We start from the raw sequence: 23829 nt of genomic DNA on the forward strand, positions 1-23829 counted from the left end.
CCTGTCCGAGGCCCTGTCTTATCACAGAAAACTATCATTTCTAAACACTCCGGCCAAAGTGGAGATTTCTGAAAACGCCGGTTATGTGTTGTCGTGTCAACGGGGAGAAACGGGATTTTAGGTTCTGAAGCGTCACATTATGCACCAGGAAATGCTTAACGTCATGTGAGCGCCCGCTGTACCGTATTGGTCCGAATATAAACACAAACCCCATTGTAAGACGACCTATATTTGGAAAAAAGATTTGAAGACCAGATCTTTTATGAATAAATAAATTGTATTCATTGAAATAATATACGAAAATAAAAAGGCATCGAATAAAACACTGCATTGCCACTAAACAGTAGTGCAAATAGGCCGTACTGATGTGTACACCAAAGACTATTCCTGACACTCCTCTGCCCCGCTGTGTTCGCTCTGGCTGTGGTCGCTCCGAACTGTTTCGGCCCGTGGCAAAGCGAGTCATCCTCGCTGCTGTCCAAGGCATTTTGAGACGCAGCATTTATTTAATGCTCATATGACCTAGTGCTGAAAAAAGGTTATATGAAAAAGTGTGAGGGTAGCGGTGGTGCGCTAAACTTGTTCTGTGAGCAGCTGGATGTGAACGATCGATTTTCAACTGTCCGCGCATGCACTGGTGTAATTGAGCTGCGCTGCTATACATCTTTTTTTATCAATGTAACGAGTTGCGAGTCTAGTGCAGGCTGAGTTTTTTTTTTTCCCAGCACCCCCTGCTGAGAATACGTTCTCGCTGCAATGGTTGGACCAGATGTTATAAACATTAAACGGTCACATAAATCATTACTATTTTTAGAAAATGTATGTTTGTTTCATATAATTGTATTGGAAGTCCTGGTTTTCACTAGGGTTGCCGCGGTGTGGACATTTTCACACCGAGTAATACACTCGTCTCCACACCGGTATTACCGAGTATAAACGGTATAAACTTTGAAACTAGGTCAACCGCCACACAAGCATCGGTTTTTAGACCCTTCTCGTCCTTCAGTTGCCGCCAACGTTCGAAAGCAGCGCCTAGGATTATTCTTGATTTCAGTTTTTCTCTTTCAGCGTTTTTATTATCAATTACTCTCTGAAAAAGAGTTTTCCTTCTCTTTGCTGGTGGTGGTGGGGATGGTGGCGTCTTGCCTGCCATGGAAATTGTCTTCTACTGCTAGGTCCAAATGTGGATTAACTAGTTCCAATAGCCACCGCAGGATAACAACAAACAGGAGCTTGCTCTGGGTCACGAGCTCTGGGTCACGAGTACTGCACGAAGGGGTCGCGCGCGGGGCGCGGGGGAGGGGGAGTGCAGTACGACCGTTTGATTGACGTACTTACTGTCCAATGCAACTCGGTGGCAATAGAAATGATTGGCTGGAGTTTTTCGAGCCCTGCCCGTTCCACAGATGATTGACATGTTTAATTTTCATGTCAGTACTTCTAACTCAGTGGCTGTAAGCGGGTTATGATAAGGATTTCAAGTAATTTTGCAAAAATGGCCAAAAAAGCAAATCACCTATACAACCTTTAAGCGAGGCATTATCTAACATAAGGGCTTTCACAAAAACATAACAAAACAAAAAACCAACGGAAATCGTCATTTCCGGCGAAAAGGGCTTCGATTGTTTTGCTGTCAAAAACCGCACGCCAGGGCGGAGTTTCTCATTTTAACTGTGTAATACAGACCCCGCTCCCGTGGCATGCGATGCAAAACGGAAACTCAACTTAATTAATGTCGTTTTGGTGAAAGCGGGAGCATTTAGCCACGGGGAAGCTGCGAGGCTTTGTCTATACTACCGGGTGCAGCATTTTAATGTTTGATCGCAAAGTCGTATTCTCATACAAGTTGGCTGCGAGGTTATGATCACTTCAGCACATTAAGTGACCAAACCCTCAGCCACCATCTCGTTTATATGGCGGCAAAGGAACCTGCAGAAAATGGTACGTTCAGTACTACCTTCAACAATGCGGATGTTTATATTCATGATGAACTGTAACTGTATGTCGTCGGAGATTTTAAACATGTTTATGTGTGCAAGAACCGTATCAATATTCAATACATCGGAATCTCTAGGACGACTACTCCAAGGATAGTATCCGGGTTTTTTTGCACAGCATACCTGGACAAACGTGTCACCCGTCTCCCTTGGAGATTCAACAAATGCGGTGACTTTCTTTGGCATCGATTGTCTTTTTCAAATGTTTTTTTCCTTTTCCCAACCACCACCACCACCGCAGATGTCAGCCTTCCCTTCCCCGCGTTGCAGCTCTTGGCCCCGCCGGTGCGGCTGGTGTCGGCGGCCGTGTGGAAGGTGTTGAAGCAGAGGGACGTGGCTCGGTACGGGGTCGTTGAAGAGTTCGTGACGTCGGTGTGCGAGAGCGTACCTGGGATGCTTACCTTTCGGCACCAGGGTAAGCTGACGTTGGGACTGCGAGGACGGGTAAGTGATCATTTTGGCAGAAGGAAAAAAACCTGCCTGATTCAACAAAATATTTGTTGTTGTTATTAGATATTGCTCTATTTTTATTAGGCATACCAATATCAATAAGATCATGTTGTTATCTTCTAATTTTCCCCCTGCTTTTTGGAAGCTTGTATGCATTAAATGTAACAACAAGAGCTATTTGAGCGCCTGGTCAAATAGCTCAAGCCAATCAAGGCACAATTAGCGATAGAAGAACACAAAAAATAACCCACGTAGCTACACGTTCAGTGAACAGAATACAAAAAGAAATGACAGCAACACGGCACCAAAAAATTCCGAAACTGTTAATATAAATCTTATTATTGGTAACAACTACAGTCTAAAAAACAGGGTTGCATGGCTTCCCATGGCCTCCTGGAGAAAACGCCACTGGTGTGGATGCGGGTGTGGGTGTGTCCCAGCTCCAACTGTTTTCTCTTTTATTTTACAGTTGATTCTGGAGCTCCTCTCCTGCAGTCCAGATCATCCCGACCTGGAGCTTATAAACCGACATATGGAACGGTTCTGTGCTCCTGCACCCTGTTCCACAGCTCATAAACTGGTAGGCGAGGACCGTATTGAACCAAAGAACATTTAAACCAGGGCTTTCGAGCTAAAGGAGAACATAACAAACACCAATAAGAAACCACACCACCTTTTTCCCATGGTGGCCAGTTGGGAGTATGACTGCTGTGCTGTTCATGTTGCATCGGATGTCAACCACGTTTCGTGTGAAGTGTTATGATTATTATTTGTTTTATTGTATTTTCTTGTTTTATGTGTTTAGAAAAAGGACCTAAAGATCGAGAGGACGGTGAACAGCTTCCACGAGCTGGTGGAGACTCTTCTGCAGGACCCCGCTGAAAGACTGCAGTTCTTCAAGGTACACACACGGAAACACACCGACATAAACAAACAAAGACACCAACATACACACAAACAAAGACACCGACAATTGCTTTATAGGAAACACCATAGTTTTTGTATTTACCCTTTTTTTTTTGTTCCATGAAGGCATGAAAACATGCGTGTGGGGGTCTTTTCTTTGTGTACAGGAAGAGTTTCCTGAGGAGTATGGTCCCAAGTTTGATGAGGAACTTGAAAAGTTGCTCTGGGAGTTTTTGATTCGCCTGGACCAGCTGCTCCCAGTTCCTAACCTGGCTCAGGTACACCTGCACTCACCTGTGTGTCTCTCATTATGTATGATCCCTTAGTTATTTTTTTATTGAGCATTTGTGATACTCGAATGGTTTAATAACACATAAAACAATCGTATTCTGGAAGATACCCAGGGTTTACCTCTAACGTTTTAATTATTTTCCGATATTATATGTATACCTGTTCCTTTGTCTTCAAAAGTACTGATAGGAAGTAGTGCTGCACGATTTGACGAAAAAGTCATATTGCGATTATTGTCGACAATATTGCGATTGCGATATAATCAACAAATGGTGTCATGACTCTACTTGCTTGGTTATCAAGGAAAATGCACACAGATTACTGATCATTTTAAAATGTTTATTTCTTAACTCAAACATACAAACTTAAACTAGCATAAAAAATAAAAATTATAAAAAAAATGGTACAATACTGTTTCAAATTAACAATATTTTACAAAACGTAATCAATAAAATAAATAAATATATATTTCAAAATGAAGGCATTTCTGCAGTGCAAACTTGTTACGTTTTCTCAATAGTACAACTAAATGAAATAAATAGAATAAATAAGAAAATACAAATTAAAGAATATATTCTTTTATATATTTTTTAATTAAATCGCAGCCTTTTGCGCAAAGGCTGATATTGCGATCGATCAATCGTGCAGCACGGAAAGCTCATCAAATCCCCTCCGCTGTCCTAAATCCTTCTCGTTGTGTCTCTGTGTGTTCAGACGGTGTCGTGGCTCAGCACTGCCCCCCCTGTGCTGGAGGAGTGTGCGCAGGCGGCCACCCAGCCTCAACTGCTGAAAACCATTCTGCAGTACCAGACATGTTTAGGCCGTCTGGAAGTGGCTGGTAGGACAACGTGTTTGTGTCCACATTGAATGATTAATGCCCAGCTTTTTGGCCCTGTATGTAGACTCCGGTTGCAAGGGCAGCCGTTGAACGTCCAGACTTTTCCGTTATCGTTATCTTTGTTTAAAAAAAATGTCAATGGTAAACACCAGCAGTAGTGGTGAACCCCAATGGTGCTTAGGATATAACTAGATGAGCCCAATATCATGTTTTAGCCTGAATGAATGAATGGCAGGCCTGACGTCAGTAGGGGGTATAGTGGAACAGAGGCAAGCGGAGAAGAGTCTCTCTTTTTAAAATTCATGCACAGCTTAATCCGATTAAAGCCATAGTTCGACTATGCTCCTCCATTGGACAACTGCAATTGTCGAGTATACATGGTGGTGAGAAAATCGATTCATTGGCCGAAGCATGTTATGACCCGGTATAGTAGAGCCACCGGCTGACCTCTTTACGTCACCAGCAACAACAAACTCGGGCGGCATTCGAGACGGATGTTTTCAGTAGACAGCTGTCAGTTCACTTCGGGTCCATGTCATTTCTCCGACTCTATTGTTCCGACCTCTCGGTCGTATGCGGACTCCTCCGGCCGCGGGGCAGCGGTAGAGTCCAGCCGGAGGAGTCCGCATACGACCGAGACGTCGGAAAAAATAGAGTCTGAGAAATTACATGGACCCGAAGTGAACTGACAGCTGTCCCTCACACGGCAACAATCCCTTTCTCCTCCATATAGCGTTTCAATCGGGACTGCAGAGAGCCAAAGCCAAAGTTCCTTTCCCCAAATTCCTTCTCCACCATGGCCGAGATAACCCCCTGTACGAGTCTTTGTTGTGGAAGTAGCAGAGAGTCGGAGAACCAGACGCAGTCTTTAAGATTCATAATATCAGAGAATATCCCCGTCAGTTCGGCCGCGGCGCAATCAATGAATAAAGATCGTAAACACGTCGGAAGAAAAAAAAACATTTATTTTGACAGATGTGCACGACGTTACTACTTAACAACATCGTTGATGACCAACGTTTAGGAAACCATGTACTTTTAATTCAGCCTTGGGTGAACTCGAAGCTTAGTGTATACTGGATGCATGTTGATGATGATTCTTATAGGGGGTAATGGCATAACACTGGCTTCCTGCATCTTCTGCGTCACCTTTTTAAACAGTTCGCCGTTTCTCGTTTTCCGACGGCGACAACGATAAATATATCAAGAAATAATTGAATATTTATATTTATAAAGAAATAAGAATTATTTATATGTCAATGGCGACAACCACACGACTACCGTCTCCGTCTCCTTGTACTTCTGGCTCACGTCCCCCGTCCGCAAGATCTCGAGCATGCGCAGAACACGAACTCCGATATGCGATACGATGCTAGTATACATGCAGGTAGAAAGCCGACTATGAACGAGTTATCTAGGTGTTCTCATCCGATTTCGCTCGTCCGTGCCGATTTCTGTGCGCAGGTGATCGGTTAAAGGGGTTTAAATGCAATTTGCAATATCCTGTTGAGGTCTTATTAGTTTATTTACCCGATTATGACTGCATGTAAACGCACTGAGAATCTCTCCTCCCTTTCGCAGCCTCCCTGCCTCCGAAAATGGGCGACTCCATCTTGACATCGCTGTCCCTCCTGCCCTCTGGGAAGCCGCCCTCCGCCCAGCCGACAGCGGTCGGCCACAGCCCCTCCTCGAGGAGCAAGCCGGGCGCCAGGCGCCCGACAGACGCCGCGGAGAATACGAGCCAGTTTATCTCGCCGGTCATCGGGCTGATATCCAACAAAGACGTGCCGGCCATGATCACGGCGGCCGGCAGGAAGAAGGCGGCGAAGGACAAGGAGGAGAGCGAGAGGAGCAACGGAGTGAAACGTAAACAGCCAGACGCCGGCGAGGAAGAAGGAGCGGGCACGGAGGAGGGGGAGGAGGAGGAGGAGGAGGAGTGGAGCCCGGCGGGGCGTGGCACCGCTAAAAGGGGCCGGAGGAGTTCGAAGAAGCGGCGCGGAAGACCGAGTGGACGCCAGCGGAGCCGAAGCAAGAGTCTCTCGGAAGACGGCGACGGAGAGCCGGACACAGCGGGGCCCAGGAGTGAGGCCCGCGGGGCCCGGCCAGCCCTGTTCTCCTCCTGTCTGCGCAACCAGCCCACGGTGCTCCTCCGCAGGCTGGACCAGGCAGCGTTGGGCACCGCTAATGCTGAAGGTGCGGGGTTCAAGTGTGAACATGACGTCAAGAACGACGACGACGACGACGACGACGACAACGGCGAGCAGGGAAGTAGTGGCAACGTGCGCACCAAGAAGAATGTGCTCAAGATCTCAGCGGGGAAACGGAGGAAGTGCAAGACCCAGCCGCCCTGTTCAGATGACAAAGAGTAAGAGACAGGAGCGTACATGGAGTGCTTATTTTCTTATTGTTCTTTCAACCTCAATGCTTGAGAGAATAGGGTGAATAGATGATTATCGGATGGTGATCGGCGCCTTACCACAGATGGCATAGTTAAAAAGGATTGGTAAAATGGTCGGTATCTGCTTTCTTCTATTCTGCTTTGAAAGGCTTCTGCAGAGGTCGGCCTCTAACGGCTTTTAACCTTTTTGTATCTTCCCCTTCCTGAACCCTCTTTGGTCCATCTTTACGGTTTGAATGTTTTAAGTGTTTCTATAGCAGAAAATGTAATCAAGTGAACTGAGGTGAACTTCAAAAGCAGCCTATTAAAAAAAACTGTCTTGTGTTTTGAAAAATATTTTTAAATAATAAAAAAATAAGAATCGTGTCCAAAAAATGTAGTGTGTAGTTATTCTTCCAGGAAGTTATCCTTTATTTCCATTTCCATATGATACAGCTAATAACATATTTAAATTTGTAGTAATAAGTACCGTTAAATTGCAGCTTAGTAGCAAGACTACTACTTCCCATAGCCTTCTAAGCATAGTGTTTTTTAACTTTGCAATCCTAGGTGAAAAATAAACATTATTTTACAGAACAAATCTTTCTGGGAACAACTTTCATTGACTCATCTTCATGTATTGTTTCCATTTATTTTTTTACAGGAATTGTCATGTATATCCAGGTATATCCAGCCCTCCAACAATAACAGGTGATATAAAATTCCTGCATTTTTAAGTTGGTATGATAACTTTGTATAGGGACTTTTGCAACAATGGGTTGATGCCATGTAGACATAACTGCGGATTATGTGTCAATTTTGATGTGTAGAGTCACATCACACACCCGGAGAAAGCGACGACGTCATAGGAGATTCTGAGGATGAGGCCACAAAGAACTTTAAGGGGATGGTATGTACAAAAGAAACCCGTCTGGTAAGAAGGGAATAATTACTCTGCTTAGCTCTGACCAGTAGTGGTGCATTGTGAGACATGAAAAAAAAACATGCACATCCAGAGACATGCATTGTGTATTGAATGGATGAAAAACGATATTGTTGTGTCCCTATCATTTGATTGATGCTGAAAGATTATAATATAGTGTGTTTGTGTTTCTGTGTCCCAGCTGTTTGTGAAGCGTTACTACAAGACCAAACACGACACCTACGTTCCAACTCTGCGTGAATTCTGTAAACCTTGGATGGCCAGGCCTAACCTGCTCTCCCCCGGCTGATGGAAGAGATGACGTAGATGCATGTTCACTGTCATGTGTGTGTGATGTCACTTATTAAATTACGTTTACGCCTTTTTAACATAAGCTACATGATCATGGAATGGGACGCATTTTATGTTGGCTTCTTACTTAAAAAATGTTATCCAAACTACATATGTATATATCAATAAAATTATAATGTATTTCAACCAGAGCATTTAAATGGATTGAATGTCCTTATGTAGATAGGAATAATGTATTATAATTTGATTTAAATACTTTTTGCCGTTGAAATCCAAACTACAATAAGTCTGATGTCTGGATTGTATTTTTAATAAGTGTTAATAACCTTGCTTGATTCGCCTAATTGTGTATGGTTTGCTTTGTCAATATCCAACATGGTTTTCCAACAGATTTCTCATTCATCCAAAAAATATTTAAGCTGGAAAGATGTATTAGGTTGTTAATGTCTTACAAATGTAATATTACAATACTAGCAAAACTATTAGCACAACTCGATTTAAACTCCTGTGTTAAGTGATGATGGAACATGAGCCTGACATTGCCAGATGTCAGGCTGTCAGTTTGATTATTAGTCTGGAACCTCAGTTCATTTTGCATTCCCAAGTGGCATTATCAACAGCCGCAGACCGAAATGCCTCTGAACGCAATTGGTAAGACCGATCACCAATCCAAGCAATTAACCGCACAACATCAGGGGCAGCCTTTGGTTGTTTTATAGGACAACCAAGATGATTTTGTGCTCTTATAAAGGTGCTTCTCTGTTCAGTCATCAAAATGAACCCACCCAATATTAGATAAACAGTTGTGATTTGCCCGACCCAGGACAGGTCCGCTAAGAGGGGGTGGGGGGGTCAGATACATAGGCCAGAGCAAATACAAAAATGAACTGGCAGATGGGTTTGGTTCCCAGGCTAACAATTAAATGAAATGGCAGAGGAAATAAGTTGAACTTTTAAAAATGGCAGTTTCCACCAGTTTGTTTTTATTCTTCTGATGCTTTGTAAATAAGGCACAACGATCACTCCCACTTCATAAACACGTTTTCCCCTATTGTATCGTACAAGATCAAATCTCTTTAAAGACCATGACAGATCTAGACACGCATCTATACTCGCTGCCCTTTTACATCTTAGGGAAAAAAACTATTTAACAAATCAATGAATGGAATTAATAGATGGCTAATCGGCATTTGTGGACACACGCAATTTAAAGTGTGTGAGCCGGTTGCATTGGCTGGTTTACAGTCGACAGTTCATCCCCCCGGTGACGGTGATTGTCTCCCCGGTGATGTACGACGCGTCTTTAGAGCACAGAAATGCGATCACACCTCCGATTTCCTCCGGCTCCCCGACTCTGGAGGAAAAAGGGTAAGATCAGGTTAACCGAACTCTCCCCAATTCCCCTCATTAAAACCCATGAAATCATGAAACACTTATTTAACATCGCCCCCATACATATCACTTATTAACCCTAAGCAAAATGCATACAGATAATCTATGAGAACATGAGAAAACATGACTTAATGATGGTATAAAATCAGCAGCATTCAGCCAATCGTTCCAAGCCCATGGGGAAAATGGCGTCGTTGAAAGTTCACCTTTTGATACATGTCTGCTTCATGAACTCTTCAGCGACGTCCTCGTTCTTCCATAGCTGGGGAGGAAGAGATTTCCAATGAGACGCAGAACTGAACGATAAAATAGGTTTAATATCATAAATAATAATTAATAATAATATCATTAAAAGGTATGTTTGGGTCGACCCAAACATAAACCAACTCATTTTGTTTTACTTCATGATACGTTTTTAAAGACTTATACACACACACACACACAAACTGAGGTGGATCGCACTCACCATACTACTAAACTGAGTCTTGATAACACCAGGGGCCACACAGTTGACCCTGATGTTGCTCTGAGCCAGCTCAGGGGCCAGGGCCCTAGTCAAGCCCAGCAACGCCGTCTTACTCACACTGTAGGGACCCAAGGCCTGTGGGAAGCCAACCAGTGTGTTTATAAGTCATATAAGTACAGTATAATGAGCGTGATACTGAAGGGGAATACCAAGTGGTCACGTGTTAGACATTATTTTATTTTAATGTACTGTATTAATGGTTACTGTATGGTTCTTGAAAGATGACACCAGTCTACAGCAACGACATCAAAGCCTGCTTACCGGCATCGGTTGGTAGCCAGCCACCGACGACACAAACACAACGCTTCCCCCGCTGGCGGGAAAAACAAACAGAACAAAACCAAGAATGATGCGTCACTGATCAGGGGTTGTGTCTTTGAAAAAGGTTTCAAAAGTTGGGATATTATTTTATTATTTTTCATACACACCCTCTTTTCTCAATGTGCGGCACCACAAGCTTGGTCATTAGAAATGCTGACTTTACATTCACATCAAGGATCTATGCAAAGGAGGGATAGAGAAGGAAGTCAAAGTCTGGCATGGCGAGGAAGCGACTACATCAAACCAACAGTAAACACACAAGATAGACACTTTCTTCAGTTGTGTCGTCTTTAGGACATTTTTTGGGGTCTATTCTGCTTTAAAAAACCCTCACACTCAGACCAAACGTATAGCTTGAAAATTATTCAGCATTATATTCGGTGAACCCTCTGAACAAGAGACTTGTTCAACCATCAAGTGGAACACTTTCTTAAAATAAATTCTCCCCAGCCCACTTATGCAGTGAGAAGGTAGGTTGAACTCACGTGCACCAGGCAGACACACGTCTGACCTGGAGCATCGGTATTAGCATGGCGGAATCATCATTGGAGAGCACACTTACAGACATGTTGGGGGCGGGGATCGAACAGGGGTTTCTGGGAGGGGAGTATATAAAATAAAAATAAATACGAAAATCTCACCTTGTCCCAAACCGCTTCTGTGGAGTCCATGATATTCCCGAAGAAAGGGTTGACTGCTGCGTTGGACACCAGGATATCTATACCCCCACATTGGTCCAGCGTCTGTCCAGCAGATAGAGAACAGACGGGACAGATGTTAACAGAGCATGGTCACTCCAAGCACAGACCCCCCCCCCCCCACAGTTGTCCAGCTTCATTTTCAACCAATACATTTTTGTACGCTCACTTCTGCACAACCCATTTAAAGTAGGACACGCTCCTCCCATACCCAAAGCCAATTCACACAACGAAATTAAAAGGGGTCCAATTTGATCAGTTATGAGGACGAAATCATTAGTCATTACATGCAAACTCAAAAATCGATCCAGGGGTGACCTCACAAGTGGGAGTGTCCACCCTGACGTTTGACAGACAGATCTCCCTGGCGTACCAAGCGGTGTGCTGGCACACAGCTGCATCCACACCCATCACACTGTACAGTGTGGGGACACGCCCACTTGCGATAACTAGACCCCTGGGATGGGACCGTTTTCAAAGACAGGGAGAACTCGCCATTTGGACCAGTTTCTCTCGATCTTCGCTCTTGCCCACGTTGCAGGTGGTGCCGGTGACCTTGATGTCCTGGCCCTGCAGCGTTGCCACGGCCCGGTCCACGTTGGCCTGGCGCCGGCTGCTCACCACCACGTGGGCCCCCCTCCGGCCCAGCGCCACAGCCGCAGCGAGACCAATCCTACCAGAGGGGCCGCAACACAGCCGGGAGTTGGACCAAATAATCCATTGGTTAAGCGAACCATCTTTGCGGTAATGGATTAAGGATGCCTCAGCGACATCCAGTAACACACTCAGAATGCGTTGCTGATTTTGACACCAACATATGAAACCTCACTAGACACACTGGATGGCCATGGGGCTAACTTGATTTCTTACCCATCTGTAGAGGCGGTCACTATGGCAACCTTTCCAGCAAGGCAGCTTTGAGACATGTTGCGTTTACCTTGGACCAGATTAGCCGAAATGCCCCTTAAAACAGTCCTCCACATCACCTGCGGACGGAGAACGGCGATGGGCCGCGCGTTAAGGATGTAGGTCAAAGGGCGAGGCGGTTGCTAGAGTAAATAAGACGCTGAAGGAGCCATATACGCCATGTTGGCTGCATGTAGGCAGGGTCGGTTTGAGGGGCAGCAGACAGCCAGTGCAAAGGCACACGGCAAAACCAATAACTTGCACAAATAAACCCAAACGAGCGTAGGCATGATCAAATGTGGGTCAAAAACGTTCCTCTTTTAATGAATGGAAGGTTAGCGGTATAGGTTGTGCATAACAACTTACTATCTTTCTAGCAAAGCTAGAATTGGACCATAGTTCAATAGCAGGTTTTTTCAGCCAATGACTTACGAGGCGGAACCTGGCTTCTTATTCACCATCGCATAATAAGATTATTCAGTAACAAATCAGACCGTTTTTTCTGTATAAAAGAAGCATCTTGCACTGTTGCTTATTTTCTTTTGCCGAAGTCCGATTTTAAAAACTTCTCATTAATTGCACTATAGAGTATAAGACATAGTCAAACAGACTAATAACCTGAATTATGATCATTTCTATTTTTACATCATTATCAGTCTCGTCACTGAATTAGCATCTTTATTTCAATGTCTTAGTCTAGGACAGTGTTTGCACTTCACATATATCTGTCCTAATCTCAGCACACTTGTTTAGAAAAGCAAAACTAATTCTAACATGACCCTCTACAAGAGATAAGAAACGAACATCTTATGCGATCAATCCATTGTGACATGTTGACCTTACCTTGTGCAAAAAAGATGATTAGACTTAAAATAGAAATTTATTCATGCAGACTGCAGATGTCAGGCACTAGAGTTAAATGATTCTTATTAAACTTCCATGAAGTCTTGACAGGTCACCAACCATGGCCACAACCGTCCACGACCACAACCCGACGTGATGATGACGTACATGTGTTATTTTCCGGTCACGGTGGGGCTCCTTTTTTTAATTTTCAAAATAAAAGCCATTAACCGTAGTTACATCTCCACGATTTCCCAAATACAAAATGCAATGCAATTCAAAATAGAAAATAACCGCAGAAAAATTTAGTTTTATAAACAAAAAATATCAATCGTGTTTACCATAAACGTTACCCTAGTCATGGGTCAGGGTTAAAAACGGTTTATCATGACACTGGTATATTTCTTCCGCCAAAGGGGGGCGCGCGCCGCCACGATGACGTGATGCTGAAAATGCTCCCAGATTTTGACCATTGAAACAAAAGTGATTTTGCATATCTCGGGCTGCCCGTGAGAGTGAAGTTTGAATATCTTCGACGTAAAGGGTAAACACGCAATCTATCTAACGCTTATTTATTAATATGCTGCGTTTTTGTCAAGCCACAAATTCATAAATATGCTTATCTAACGCTGCCATTGCCTTTTGAAAAATTCTTGCAGTATACGGAGTGGACGGCTTAAAGATAGCTTTTTGTAGCTCCTATGGAGTGGGCCGCGGTTACGTTACACAGTTGCTATTAATGGTATTTATTTCGTTTTCTAATGACTGTGAGGAAAACTGCTATGCTTCGACATCGGCGACATAATGTAGCGAACGTGTATCTTCACGTTACAATGTGTGATTTGAAATCCAAGCTAAGTGATAGCATTGGTGTGGGGTACTGTGGTCGCTGGGCGTGGAAACACTAGACAGCTGCTGATGCCTGCCTACTCTCCCATTTTCATATTTAAACCAATATCCAGCCTTACACGAGTGCGACTCGGTATTATCATCATCCAGCATTGACTGTGCGACCTATCTTTCCAACTGATGGTAGGAATCTCTTAAGACGACTACAGCAGCGGGGATTGGCTTTCCTGAAGGAGACCGGGTGGCAATGCATTCAGCGGAGACCCAGCTGTGCAACAGCAGCAAGTTTCTCCACTGGCCGATGCATTCTTGATGTTCGGCGGTGAGGGAGAGACAACGAATCTCCAACTAGATGGATGACCCCGACCGACCAAAGCTTTAATGGACGGAGCCCGCAAATATTAGACGATTCATAGCATTGTCTTAAAAGACATAACAACAATGTCTCTCTCGGTGAGTACATCGATTGTCTTTGTTTTTTGAGTACTTTGTTCCTTATTTTTCATTTCGGTCCAGCCATGTCGCTACACGTCTGATGTGTTCATCTGATCAACTCGTACCCATACCGCTAATACACGTTAGGCACGTGTGTTGGTGGTGGTGTAGGTTTATTTTATTTAAATTATTGAATAACTTATCTATTCTCCTGAGGTATTGCTTTCAGATGAGCGCTTGCCATTTACCCACTCGAACGGGTCCCACATGGCGCAATGAATCCTGGCTGTCCCCTGGGGCTGGGGGGGGATTGGCTCAGAGAATGAAAGCGGGGGCTCGACTCGGGCAGCACAGTGTTCGCAATTAAAGCCCAAACAACAAGGGACAGATGTGGCCCAGACACCCCTCCCCCTCTCTGTTCGCTCCTCTCATTACCATTAAGTCCACTAGTCCATTCGGTCATTGATCCCCCCCTCTTCTCCCCCACTCTCTTTTTTTATTACCCCCATTAACGGCATCAATGTAAATTGAGGTTTACAGTTACCCCCCTCTCCCATCCTCCTCTAATTTTATGTGCATATTTATCCTTATCTATGGCATGCTTTTGTTACCCCCCCCCCCCCACACACACACCCACACTCTGACACACACGCACATGCGCACGCACACACGCACACACACTGGTCCCCTTATCCCAAAAAATATCTATTCACTTTTTCCTGATCCTACTTGGTGTGGCAGTGTAAATGCACTTCCTTGTTTACTGCACAGAGGAGCGACCCCCTAGCCAACGGGATTATGGCCTAGCCTGTCCTATTCAAGCCCACCCTGGACGGGGGGTATGTGGGCGCCTCGTTGTTTCTCTGTGCTTGCGGGTCTGTATTTGACCCCGGTGTGCGCCGCTTGTCTCCCCCAGACGGTCCTGGCCAAGGCCCTGTACGACAACGCCGCGGAGAGCCCCGAGGAGCTGGCCTTCCGGAAGGGGGACATCCTGATGGTGCTGGAGCAGGAGCACAGCGGCAGCCCCGGCTGGTGGCTGTGCTCGCTGCACGGCCGGCAGGGCATCGCCCCGGCCAACCGCCTGCGGCTCCTCCACACCGCCGCCCCGCCCCCGACGCCCCCGCCGGGCTCCGAGCCGGCCCGCCGTGGCCCGGGCGAGGACTCGGTCTACCTGTTCCCCCCCGGCCCGGCGCTCTGTCGCACGCGTGTCAGCGCCAGCGCCGAGGACATTGACGGCATCTACCGCGCCCCCACGTCCGCCGGCACCGGGGAGGGGCTCTACCAGAGCCCCGGCTCGGGGCCGGCGGCGACCCGGCCCGGGGAGCTCCGTCGGGAGGAGGGGGGTCGGCCCCGCTCCCACTCCAGCTCGGGCACCCGGCCGCGGCCGGACTGGGACATCGGGGTGGCTGGGCGCCCCCGCTCGCCCTCCCTGAGGGGCCGGGGCAGCGAGGCCGGGACCCTCTACCAGATCCCCCCCACGCCCTCGGGACCGCAGCACCCCAGGCAGCAGGCGGGGGGCCCGGAGGCCGTGTACCTGTCCCCCAGCGGGGGCCACCGGGCGGCCGAGGACCCCCAGGACAGCACCTACCTTCTGCCCAGGGAGACCGGGACGGACTGTTACGGGACGCCGAGGGGCACGCCGCTGGGCGAGGACGACGTGTACCAGACCCCCACGGGGGGCGCCGCTCAGGCCGCTCCCGTCCTCTGCAACGGCACCTCCTCCGTCCCCCAGGAGACCCCCGCCGTGTACCAGAGCCCCACGGCCGCCGGCGCCCATAGGAACGCGGTCCCGCCCTCCCCTCTGGCGGCCCACCAAAAGCCGGCGTCCTCGCCCGGCCCCAAGGCCAAGGGCTCTCCCCCCAACCCGGCCGTGGCCCGGGGCAAGGCCAGCCCCGCCGCCCACCACCGGGGCTCCCCCATGCTGATCCGGGCCAGCCAGGGCCGAGTCCCCGGGTCGCCCAACTTCGCCCGTAAGCCGCCTCCCCCGGCGCCGCCCATCAGAGGCGTCACCAGGAAAGACGTGCCAGCGACGCCGCCCGCCTCTCCCGCCGGGCCGGAGGCCAAGCCGGCCACCAAGCGCTTCTCCAGGGAGGGAGCGCCGAGCGGCCAGAAGGAGCGCACGGGCCTGGAGAGCAAAAACAACGCTCACAACAAAAAGACAGAGGCCCAGGACCACGAGGATCCCGTGGATGAGCAGGTAAGGCTTCGTGGTGGCCCGACAGCTTGAAAGCCCCTTTCCCCGTAACGACGTCACTAGCGCCACTAGCTTCTATTCAGGCTCGTTTGGCTGGAGCCGCTCCCATTATTGTACTGCTGTTGTTCCATGGCTGGCACCAGGGTACTGGATGTAGACCAGCAATTTGCTTATTGCGCAAATTAGGCTGTGATGTGCACAACCCACGATTTCTGAACGAGGCGCCCATGCTGCATTTGGGTCATATTGCATGCATGCATGGCTCAGCTTGAAGGTCATGTGTTTAATGAACTCTGGGCACATCTGACCCAGGAGAGGGGGTTGCTCTGTTAGTTAGTTTCCATGACTTCAGCCAGATGCATGCAGCCTCCCAATTGGCTCTACCCATGCCATATGTTATTTTTCTGTTCTTCCTGTTACTGGGATCATTAGTACACTTATCAATGGGAAATCCATTTTGCACAACATACCCGATGACACAGTTATTGTTGCCTCTGTTGACTTCCCCTCCCCCACAACCCCTTTCACAGTCTCTCAATTTACAAAGATGTTGCACACAAGAGTCTTCGTGTGACATTCATTCGTAGCAATAGCACTGAGGAAATGTTGTAGTCAATAACAATGGTGACGTCGCAGAACAGCACGGCACTCCATCTCATTCAGTGCAAGAATGAAAGAAGCTGGAGGCCCTAGTGGGTATGTGACCTTGAGAAGGCACTTGCGTTGTAGCTGCCCACCTCCCAGCCTCGTCTGTGGTAGTACATAACGCAGCCAAGCGCCGAAATAAAATCCATCTTAATTTAATCCTTTTAAATGTTCTGGCTTCCACGGAATTAAATGTGATGACGAAGATAAGCTGATGCTGGCGATGCATTTTTTGGCACCAGCAGGATAAACCAGCGTCAAAATGACAACGTGTGTGTGTGTGTGTGTGTGTGTGTGTGTGTGTGTGTGTGTGTGTGTGTGTGTGTGTGTGTGTGTGTGTGTGTGTGTGTGTGTGTGTGTGTGTGTGTGTGTGTGTGTGTGTGTGTGTGTGTGCAGGTGTACGACACCCCGCCCCGCGGCCGGTGGCAGCGTCCCGTGCCGTCTTCCCTCGGGGGGCACGACGTCAACGACGAGGACGAGGACGACGGCATCTACAACATGCCCCGCGCCCTCCCCCACCCGACCGACCCCCTGTCCGAGGTAGAGGCCCTGCTCTCATCGCTGATACTCCGCCGTCCCCCACTTCCCAGTCCCCGACTGTATCCGTGTTGCCCCCGACGACGACGCCATGCGTAAAGCCAAAGCCAAAGTCAAGTCATCTTAAGAATCCCAAATGCAAAGCTGATAAAGACGCCGAAAGGCTTAAAATAAGCGCTGGGAGTGGAAGGGGACACCGACGGCGTTGGTGACAGTTGCCGGGTTTTTTGGACGTAGGGAAACCGGCATTCCGCGCTCTCGCGGTGCCTCCGCCGACCAGGTGTAGCGGGTCGAGTGCATCGGCGCCAGAGGACGATCGAATGACGCACCAGCCTTTCTTCCAACATTCCACCCCAAGGCTCCCACCCCCTCCTCCCCTCCTCCTCCCTCCGGGGCAGGGCTGCACCTGTCTCAGGCTGCCAGGGGAGCCAGTCTGTCTGGTCAGGCCACTGTCATGACTGCTGCTATGTTCTCTGCTTTTTTTTTTTTTTTTTTTCCTCCACTGTTGCGCGAGCTTGTCAAAAGTGAGAGAGAAGGGCAAGGCCATGTAGAAGATAAGATGTGATATATTAACCCCGGGCTGAATCGAATCAGGCATGTAACCCTGCTGGTGCTGTCTACCACCGAGAATACAGGAAGAGCCTGACTCGCTTGGAACCAATGCCTCCATGTTGGCCCCGTATCAGACTGTGTGGCAATCAGAAGATGGTGTCGTCCCTCTTCTACATTATTTATGCATTGTTGTCTGCTGGCCTTGTCATGACATGTTTGTTTTAATGAGTGTACATGCACACAACATGAGCAATTGGTTTCGATGCCGAGTATCTCTTGTTGCCACCGAGAGCACGAGCTCATCGTGTTGTGCTGTCAACAGTCAGCGCTGGAGCTTGACCTGGCGTAAGGTAAACCCGGTGGCCCCAGCGCGTGTCCCGCGTGTCGTTAACCCCGTCCCCCCCCTGTCTCAGGTCTACGACGTCCCCACCATCACCCTGAACGCCTCCACCACGGACCCCCATCTGGCCGGCTCGGCCTGCACCACGCTGGAGGCGGTCGACGACGTCTACAGCGTGCCCACCCTCCCCGGCGTGCCCGGCCCCGCCGACTCCTGCGGCGGCCTGTCGGTGGAGAAGGGCGGCGGCGACGCCTCCCAGACGGACTGTGGCATCTACGACATGCCGGCCCTCACGGTGGACGGCCTCCCGCACTCCTCGTCCTCCTCGTCCTCCGCCTCCACCCGCCGCCTCTCCATCTCCAGCAACGGCTCGGGCGACGTCCAGTGGCGCGCCTCGCTCTCGGGCCTCGTCCAGTCGGTCCTCGCCGCCACCGCGTGCCCCGCCTCCGCGCCGTCCTCCCGGGACCTGGCCGCCTCGCTGGGCGAGATCCTGTCCAACTGGAAGGTCAGCCACCCCGCCGACCCGCCCCTTCAGCTGGCGGGGGCCCGCCTCTCGGAGCTGCTGCCCGCCCTGTCGGCCGCCGGCAGCGCCCCCCCCGCCGACGGGCTGCTCTCGTTGGTCCAGCGGGCGCTGGAGGACAGCCTGCTGCTGCTGCAGACGCAGGGCCGCCCCCGGCTGCCGTCCCAGGACTCGCTGTCCCGCCGGCCACTGCCCGCCCTCCCAGTCGCCGCCGCCGATGGCGGGAAGTCTTCCGGGGGGGGGGGAGGAGGAGGAGGGGGGATGGGCTCGCGCAAGGGCAGCTGGATCCAGGAACGGCCGCTGCCCCCGACGCCTCAGCCGGCGTTCCCGCTGCCCGCCGCCCCGGGCCCCGTCACCGTCACCCTGGGGTGCTGCGACGACGAGGACGACCCCAGCAACGAGTACGCTGGGATCGGGCTGACCCCCGCGCCGGCGCCCCTGCCCACCGGGGACAGCGTGGGCTACGTCAAGCTGCAGGTTCGTCGCCGCTCCACTCTCTCTCTCTCTCTGGTTGTTTTACTTAGTCGGCTCTGCACCAAACAATTGCACCTCTGCCGGCTACCGGCTGTTGATATTGTGTTTCCGTCTCCCGCCGGAGGCTTGAAAGTGGCCTCTCTCTTTCAAGGCGATCGTTATCCGCGCAGCCTGCTAGCTCCCCGTGCACTTCCTGCCTTTTGTCTTGCTGTCCTCCTGCTGCTGTTTTTATGTTTGCCTATTTTTATCCTGAACACATCCGTAGTGTGTGTGTGTGTGTGTGTGTGTGTGTGTGTGTGTGTGTGTGTGTGTGTGTGTGTGTGTGTGTGTGTGTGTGTGTGTGTGTGTGTGTGTGTGTGTGTGTGTGTGTGTGTGTGTGTGTGTGTGTGTGTCTCAAGTCCCTAACCCAGCCTCTCCTCCGCCCTCCAGGGGAAACCGGAGCCTCCACCTCCTGAGACACCGACGGAGAACGGGCTGACAATCACAGCAGATACCCGGGTAGGCCTACTTACCTTAGCCTTTCTCCAACCGCTTTAGGTTTCCCTTCCTATTTTCAATTCTTTAAGATGAACACCCTGTGATAGCTGGTCTCTAGGGATTAGCCAATCATGTGTAGTCTAAACCCAGATTTGGTCAATGGTTGTCTATGGTAAAACTGAGCGGGACTTCCTCTTGCTGTGGTTACAAGCAGGACATGAAGTCCAGGTTCTATCCCAGAGGCAGCTCGTAGTAAACGCTACATGATATTATCTTTGTTTATGTAACGTTGAACACCAACAGCAGCTCTGATTTCACTTGGTTCCCATTACAAAGTTCCTTCCTCTTTTAAAAGACGTGTGCACTCTTAACACTGCAGACACAGACTCACTGTCACAACCCCTGCACAGATAGGGCATTGATTCCACATTTGTGTGTGTGTGTTGTTTACTGATGGGTCAGTCATTACAGCGGCTCCCACAGCAGTTCGGACCCCTGCACCGGACTAAACCGGTCAGAATGTGAAGCCACACTAACGCTTCACCGCATAATCCTCTGAGATCTGGCGGCTGATCCAAATCCTCTCTGACCTCCGTGGTCGTTTCCCTCTTGATCTCAGCACGAAAGTCCTGCCTCGCCAGAAGGTCCTGAGTATGGCCTCTTTTCATTTGATTTGATACGGTGAACATTTCGCCAGGATCGCATAGTAAACGGAAAAAAAACACGTTCCACACATTTGGACTAGTCGCGACCCAACGATAACAAATCAAAACGGCAGACAACAAAAACGGTCTCTGTTTGCACACTCTGTCGCCCGAGGCTGTTGTCATCTGTTGACATTTGTTTGAATCGGGATCTGCGTGGTTCACCATACCGAACAATGGCTTGTTTGTATACACACACGCGCAAGAATACCCACGCACGCTCTATAACTAAGATCGAAAGCGGCCTATTTTACCATCAGGTGTAAAGTGTTGGGCTTAGTTGTTTAGGAGCCATCTCAAAATCGATCCACCCCCATGTAGGATGGATCGATCCAACTCCATTCTAATGTTGGTAAAGTCCCGTCCAAATGGTATGAATAGAGGGGCCTATATCATGGGCTGGATTCCAACAGGCTGTTTATAGCGGTTTGACCGCGTGCTTCCTGCTAAATCTCCCCATGTTGTTTTCCTCAACCTCCATTGTCCCGGGGTTCCACTCGTAGGTCGCTCCACAAGACTCTCAAGTGGCCACGGAATTGTCTTAGGGAACGAGGAAACGTCAGTATATCCCCACACAAAGTGCTTTAGCCGTTCGTTGACTACATAATCCTACACCTTCAGCTTCAGCTTTTGATTAAAGCCCAGCGACCCTCTCGGACCGAACCGCCGGTCATGCTGAGCGTCGCTCTTCTTTTAAGTACGTTCTTATGAGTAAGGATCCCCGACTCGTCCCCTTTCCCCCCAGGTGACTCCGTCCCCGCCGCTGCCCGCCTCCCTGTCCCTGGAGGACTCGGAGCTGCTCTCCTTCTACTCCTCCCAGAGCCTGGCCCACCTGTCCTGCCTCGCCGACTCCATCGACGGGCTGTTCGGCAGCGTGCAGGGCAGCCAGCCGCCGCGCGTCTTCGTGGCGCGCGGCAAGAGCCTCATCGTCACCGCCCACAAGCTGGTGTTCATCGGCGACACGCTGTCCCGCCTGCTGTCCTCGCCCGACCTCAGGGCCAAGGTGTGTGTGTGTGTGTGTGTGTGTGTGTGTGTGTGTGTGTGTGTGTGTGTGTGTGTGTGTGTGTGTGTGTGTGTGTGTAGAATAACGTATGTATGTATGTCCAAATTCCTATTTACACAAGGTATAGCAGTAATTTATCATATTTACACACGGTATGCCCATAACGGTATTAAAGAAAAGTGGTTCCTACATTAAACTAGTTTCCAGAGAGACCCGTCTATTGCTCTTATTCCCCCATGAACCTATAATTGTCTCGGCTTCGGTCTCGCGCTCTCAAAAATAATGTCATGTTTTTTATTTTTTTATTTAGGTCACCACTTCGAGCGGTCGGCTCTGCCAGTCCCTCAAGACGGTCGTCGTGGCAACCAAGGGCGCGGCGCAGAACTACCCGTCAGTGGCGGCCACGCAGGAGATGGTGGACCGCGTGGCGGAGCTGTCCCAGCAGGCCGCGGGGTTCTCGGGTCTGCTCCAGCGCCTGGCCGAGATCTCCTGATCTTCGTGACCTTCGTGGTCATCATCATCATCATCATAGTCGTTGCCACGTTTACACAACACCTGTGTTTTTTTTTTTTTTCTCATCGGTCATGAAAAGTTTTTTGTTTTTTAATGACTTTTTTTTTTGGGTTGGGAGGGTTAAAATGGAGGTCAAGAGTTGATGCAAACGGAGTCAAATCGTCGAGCGCGCTGCAACTGCACCCAAGCTGGATCTTTTTTTTTTTTTTGCGTGTTCAATTTGGTTGTGTGTGTGTGTGTGTGTGTGTGTGTGTGTGTGTGTGTTTGTGTGTTGCCTTGCCCGTTTGTGTTTTTTTATTTTTTTTAATACCTGACCGGTTTGTGTGTGTGTCTTTGCGTGTGGATAACTTATTGTTTTATTATATATATATTTGACACCTCACTGTCAAGTTGAGCTGCTTTGCTTTCTGCAGTGCTTTGTGTTTGACCTTTTTTGCGGTTTATTATCTAGGTAATTCCCTCCGCCATATTTAGCAGTTCCCTGGATGTTTGACCCGCTTCACTTTAAGCTTTTAATTTTTAGCTGTTCAACTTCATTTTCCCAAACCAACAACCCAAAATTATTTTTTCCAGTTGGCTAGCATCCCTCTCTGTTCCATACTGCCATATACCCACCCCTTTGGTGAAAAGTCGGAGCACCCATATCAGGCAGTACACAGCCTACACACTATGAAGAGAAAGATATATGCAGAGATTGGTAGGAAAGTGGAAGCGCATTGAACCCTTTAGCAGGGTGCGGTGTAATGGGGAACTGTTTTGGTTCCCACAGCGTTCCATGGGTGGAGGTTCACAAACCAGTTGGCCCGGTTTACCTATCCCAACCTGTCGCGTTGAAGTTCACGGGTCTCCCATGTCTTGCTTTTTGTCGTTTTCCCTTCTGTCTGTCATGCTGTTACTTCGGTTGATTTGGTTTCCTAGCTGGCATCGCTAGCCTTCCCATGTGTCCTTTTTCAGTCCTTTTGTATATAATTGCCGAACCGGAAAGAGGGACAGGGAAAACATATTATATCTGAACTAAAGAGAGAAGTATTTTTATGCGGATATACACATACACAGACAGTACTGCGAGATGGCTTGGTGTTTTGGCGCCTGCATCGAGACCACCCATGTTTATGTGTAATACACCTGTTTCCCATCTGTCACTTCTCCAGGTTCCATTTTTACACTACTCAAGTCGCCAGCCATAATATGGGTCACAGTCTACCAGAATAGTATGCAACTGTTGTGGAATATGAAACTGACCCACAATAGATATCGTTATTTATTTATTTTCAGAGACTGGTTTTGTTCAACACTAGATGTCTAAATTTCCCCCAATAACGTTTTTTTTTTAGCGCCCATTAAGAACCTTTTTTTCTGCTTTAGTGTGCCATCTAGTGGGGATTGCAGTGTTATTTGCTAATGCCGGTGGCAATAGGTCCAAAATGTATAATAAGCATCGCCCATAAATGGTCCAATATATATTTATTGTCAAATTTGTACTTTTACTTTCGGATTTGCATGGCTTTAATTTTATACGTATGCACATTTTGGCGTATGCACAACCAGGGACGATTTCACTCGGTGAATTTAATCTTTTTATTTTCGTTTTTTTTAAGAACTTTTACTTGTGAAACAATGGTTCTTCTTTCCTTTTGTACGAAACTGTTTTTTACACTAAGAACTCCGTTTGAGTCTGCCTTTTTTTCTGCAAGATTTGAAGCAAATCTTCGGTCCAAGGTTTATCTACATTATGGAACACTACATGTAATGCCTGTATTGTATTTCCCATGTAAAAGCACAAATACATGCTTCGTTTAAAAGAATT

The 23829-nt window shown here is 48.5% G+C and overlaps 3 protein-coding genes and 1 non-coding gene across 4 annotated transcripts; 2 read left to right on the forward strand and 2 right to left on the reverse strand.

Moving 5' to 3' along the window:
- The first annotated feature begins 1662 nt into the window (after positions 1–1662).
- Positions 1663–8380, forward strand: tinf2 (TERF1 (TRF1)-interacting nuclear factor 2). Its single transcript, XM_030338609.1, has 10 exons — positions 1663–1941; positions 2239–2441; positions 2917–3027; positions 3253–3348; positions 3521–3631; positions 4359–4482; positions 6064–6847; positions 7524–7570; positions 7690–7769; positions 7984–8380. Exons 1-10 carry the CDS (start codon positions 1914–1916, stop codon positions 8089–8091), a joined length of 1692 nt encoding a protein of 563 aa, XP_030194469.1. The 5' UTR covers positions 1663–1913; the 3' UTR covers positions 8092–8380.
- A 658-nt stretch (positions 8381–9038) lies between these two features.
- dhrs4 (dehydrogenase/reductase (SDR family) member 4) lies at positions 9039–12956 on the reverse strand. The gene is made up of 9 exons (XM_030338610.1): positions 12780–12956; positions 11901–12016; positions 11526–11703; positions 10974–11075; positions 10440–10510; positions 10273–10324; positions 9952–10086; positions 9692–9747; positions 9039–9447 (listed from the first exon to the last, which is right to left on the reverse strand). Exons 2-9 carry the CDS (start codon positions 12011–12013, stop codon positions 9333–9335), a joined length of 822 nt encoding a protein of 273 aa, XP_030194470.1. The 5' UTR covers positions 12014–12016; positions 12780–12956; the 3' UTR covers positions 9039–9332.
- LOC115530059 (small nucleolar RNA U6-53/MBII-28) lies at positions 10774–10883 on the reverse strand. Its single transcript, XR_003973700.1, has one exon. It is a non-coding gene; the product is annotated as a small nucleolar RNA U6-53/MBII-28 (small nucleolar RNA).
- Positions 12957–13184: 228 nt separating the features above from the next.
- efs (embryonal Fyn-associated substrate) lies at positions 13185–23827 on the forward strand. Its single transcript, XM_030338606.1, has 8 exons — positions 13185–13323; positions 13816–14081; positions 14980–16260; positions 17299–17442; positions 18405–19328; positions 19755–19823; positions 21252–21509; positions 21820–23827. Exons 2-8 carry the CDS (start codon positions 14070–14072, stop codon positions 22000–22002), a joined length of 2871 nt encoding a protein of 956 aa, XP_030194466.1. The 5' UTR covers positions 13185–13323; positions 13816–14069; the 3' UTR covers positions 22003–23827.
- Positions 23828–23829: the final 2 nt, after the last annotated feature.

This window comes from Gadus morhua, chromosome 17, assembly GCF_902167405.1.
Source record: "Gadus morhua chromosome 17, gadMor3.0, whole genome shotgun sequence".
Classification (NCBI taxonomy): Eukaryota; Metazoa; Chordata; class Actinopteri; order Gadiformes; family Gadidae; genus Gadus; species Gadus morhua.

What these genes read in the sequence shown, in the direction of transcription:
- tinf2 (XM_030338609.1), top strand. Translation starts at nt 1,914, where the DNA reads ATGGCGGCAAAGGAACCTGCAGAAAATG. An exon ending in CCCTGTTCAGATGACAAAGA is followed by an intron (nt 6,848 to 7,523) that starts GTAAGAGACAGG and finishes ATTTTTTTACAG; the next exon opens with GAATTGTCATGTATATCCAG. An exon ending in CAGCCCTCCAACAATAACAG is followed by an intron (nt 7,571 to 7,689) that starts GTGATATAAAAT and finishes TTTGATGTGTAG; the next exon opens with AGTCACATCACACACCCGGA.
- dhrs4 (XM_030338610.1), bottom strand. Translation starts at nt 12,013, where the DNA reads ATGTGGAGGACTGTTTTAAGGGGCATTTCGGCTAATCTGGTCCAAGGT. An exon ending in GTGACCGCCTCTACAGATGG is followed by an intron (nt 11,704 to 11,900) that starts GTAAGAAATCAA and finishes CCCCTCTGGTAG; the next exon opens with GATTGGTCTCGCTGCGGCTG. An exon ending in AGACTCAGTTTAGTAGTATG is followed by an intron (nt 9,748 to 9,951) that starts GTGAGTGCGATC and finishes CTTCCTCCCCAG; the next exon opens with CTATGGAAGAACGAGGACGT.
- efs (XM_030338606.1), top strand. An exon ending in CGACCGACCCCCTGTCCGAG is followed by an intron (nt 17,443 to 18,404) that starts GTAGAGGCCCTG and finishes CCCCTGTCTCAG; the next exon opens with GTCTACGACGTCCCCACCAT. An exon ending in TGGGCTACGTCAAGCTGCAG is followed by an intron (nt 19,329 to 19,754) that starts GTTCGTCGCCGC and finishes TCCGCCCTCCAG; the next exon opens with GGGAAACCGGAGCCTCCACC.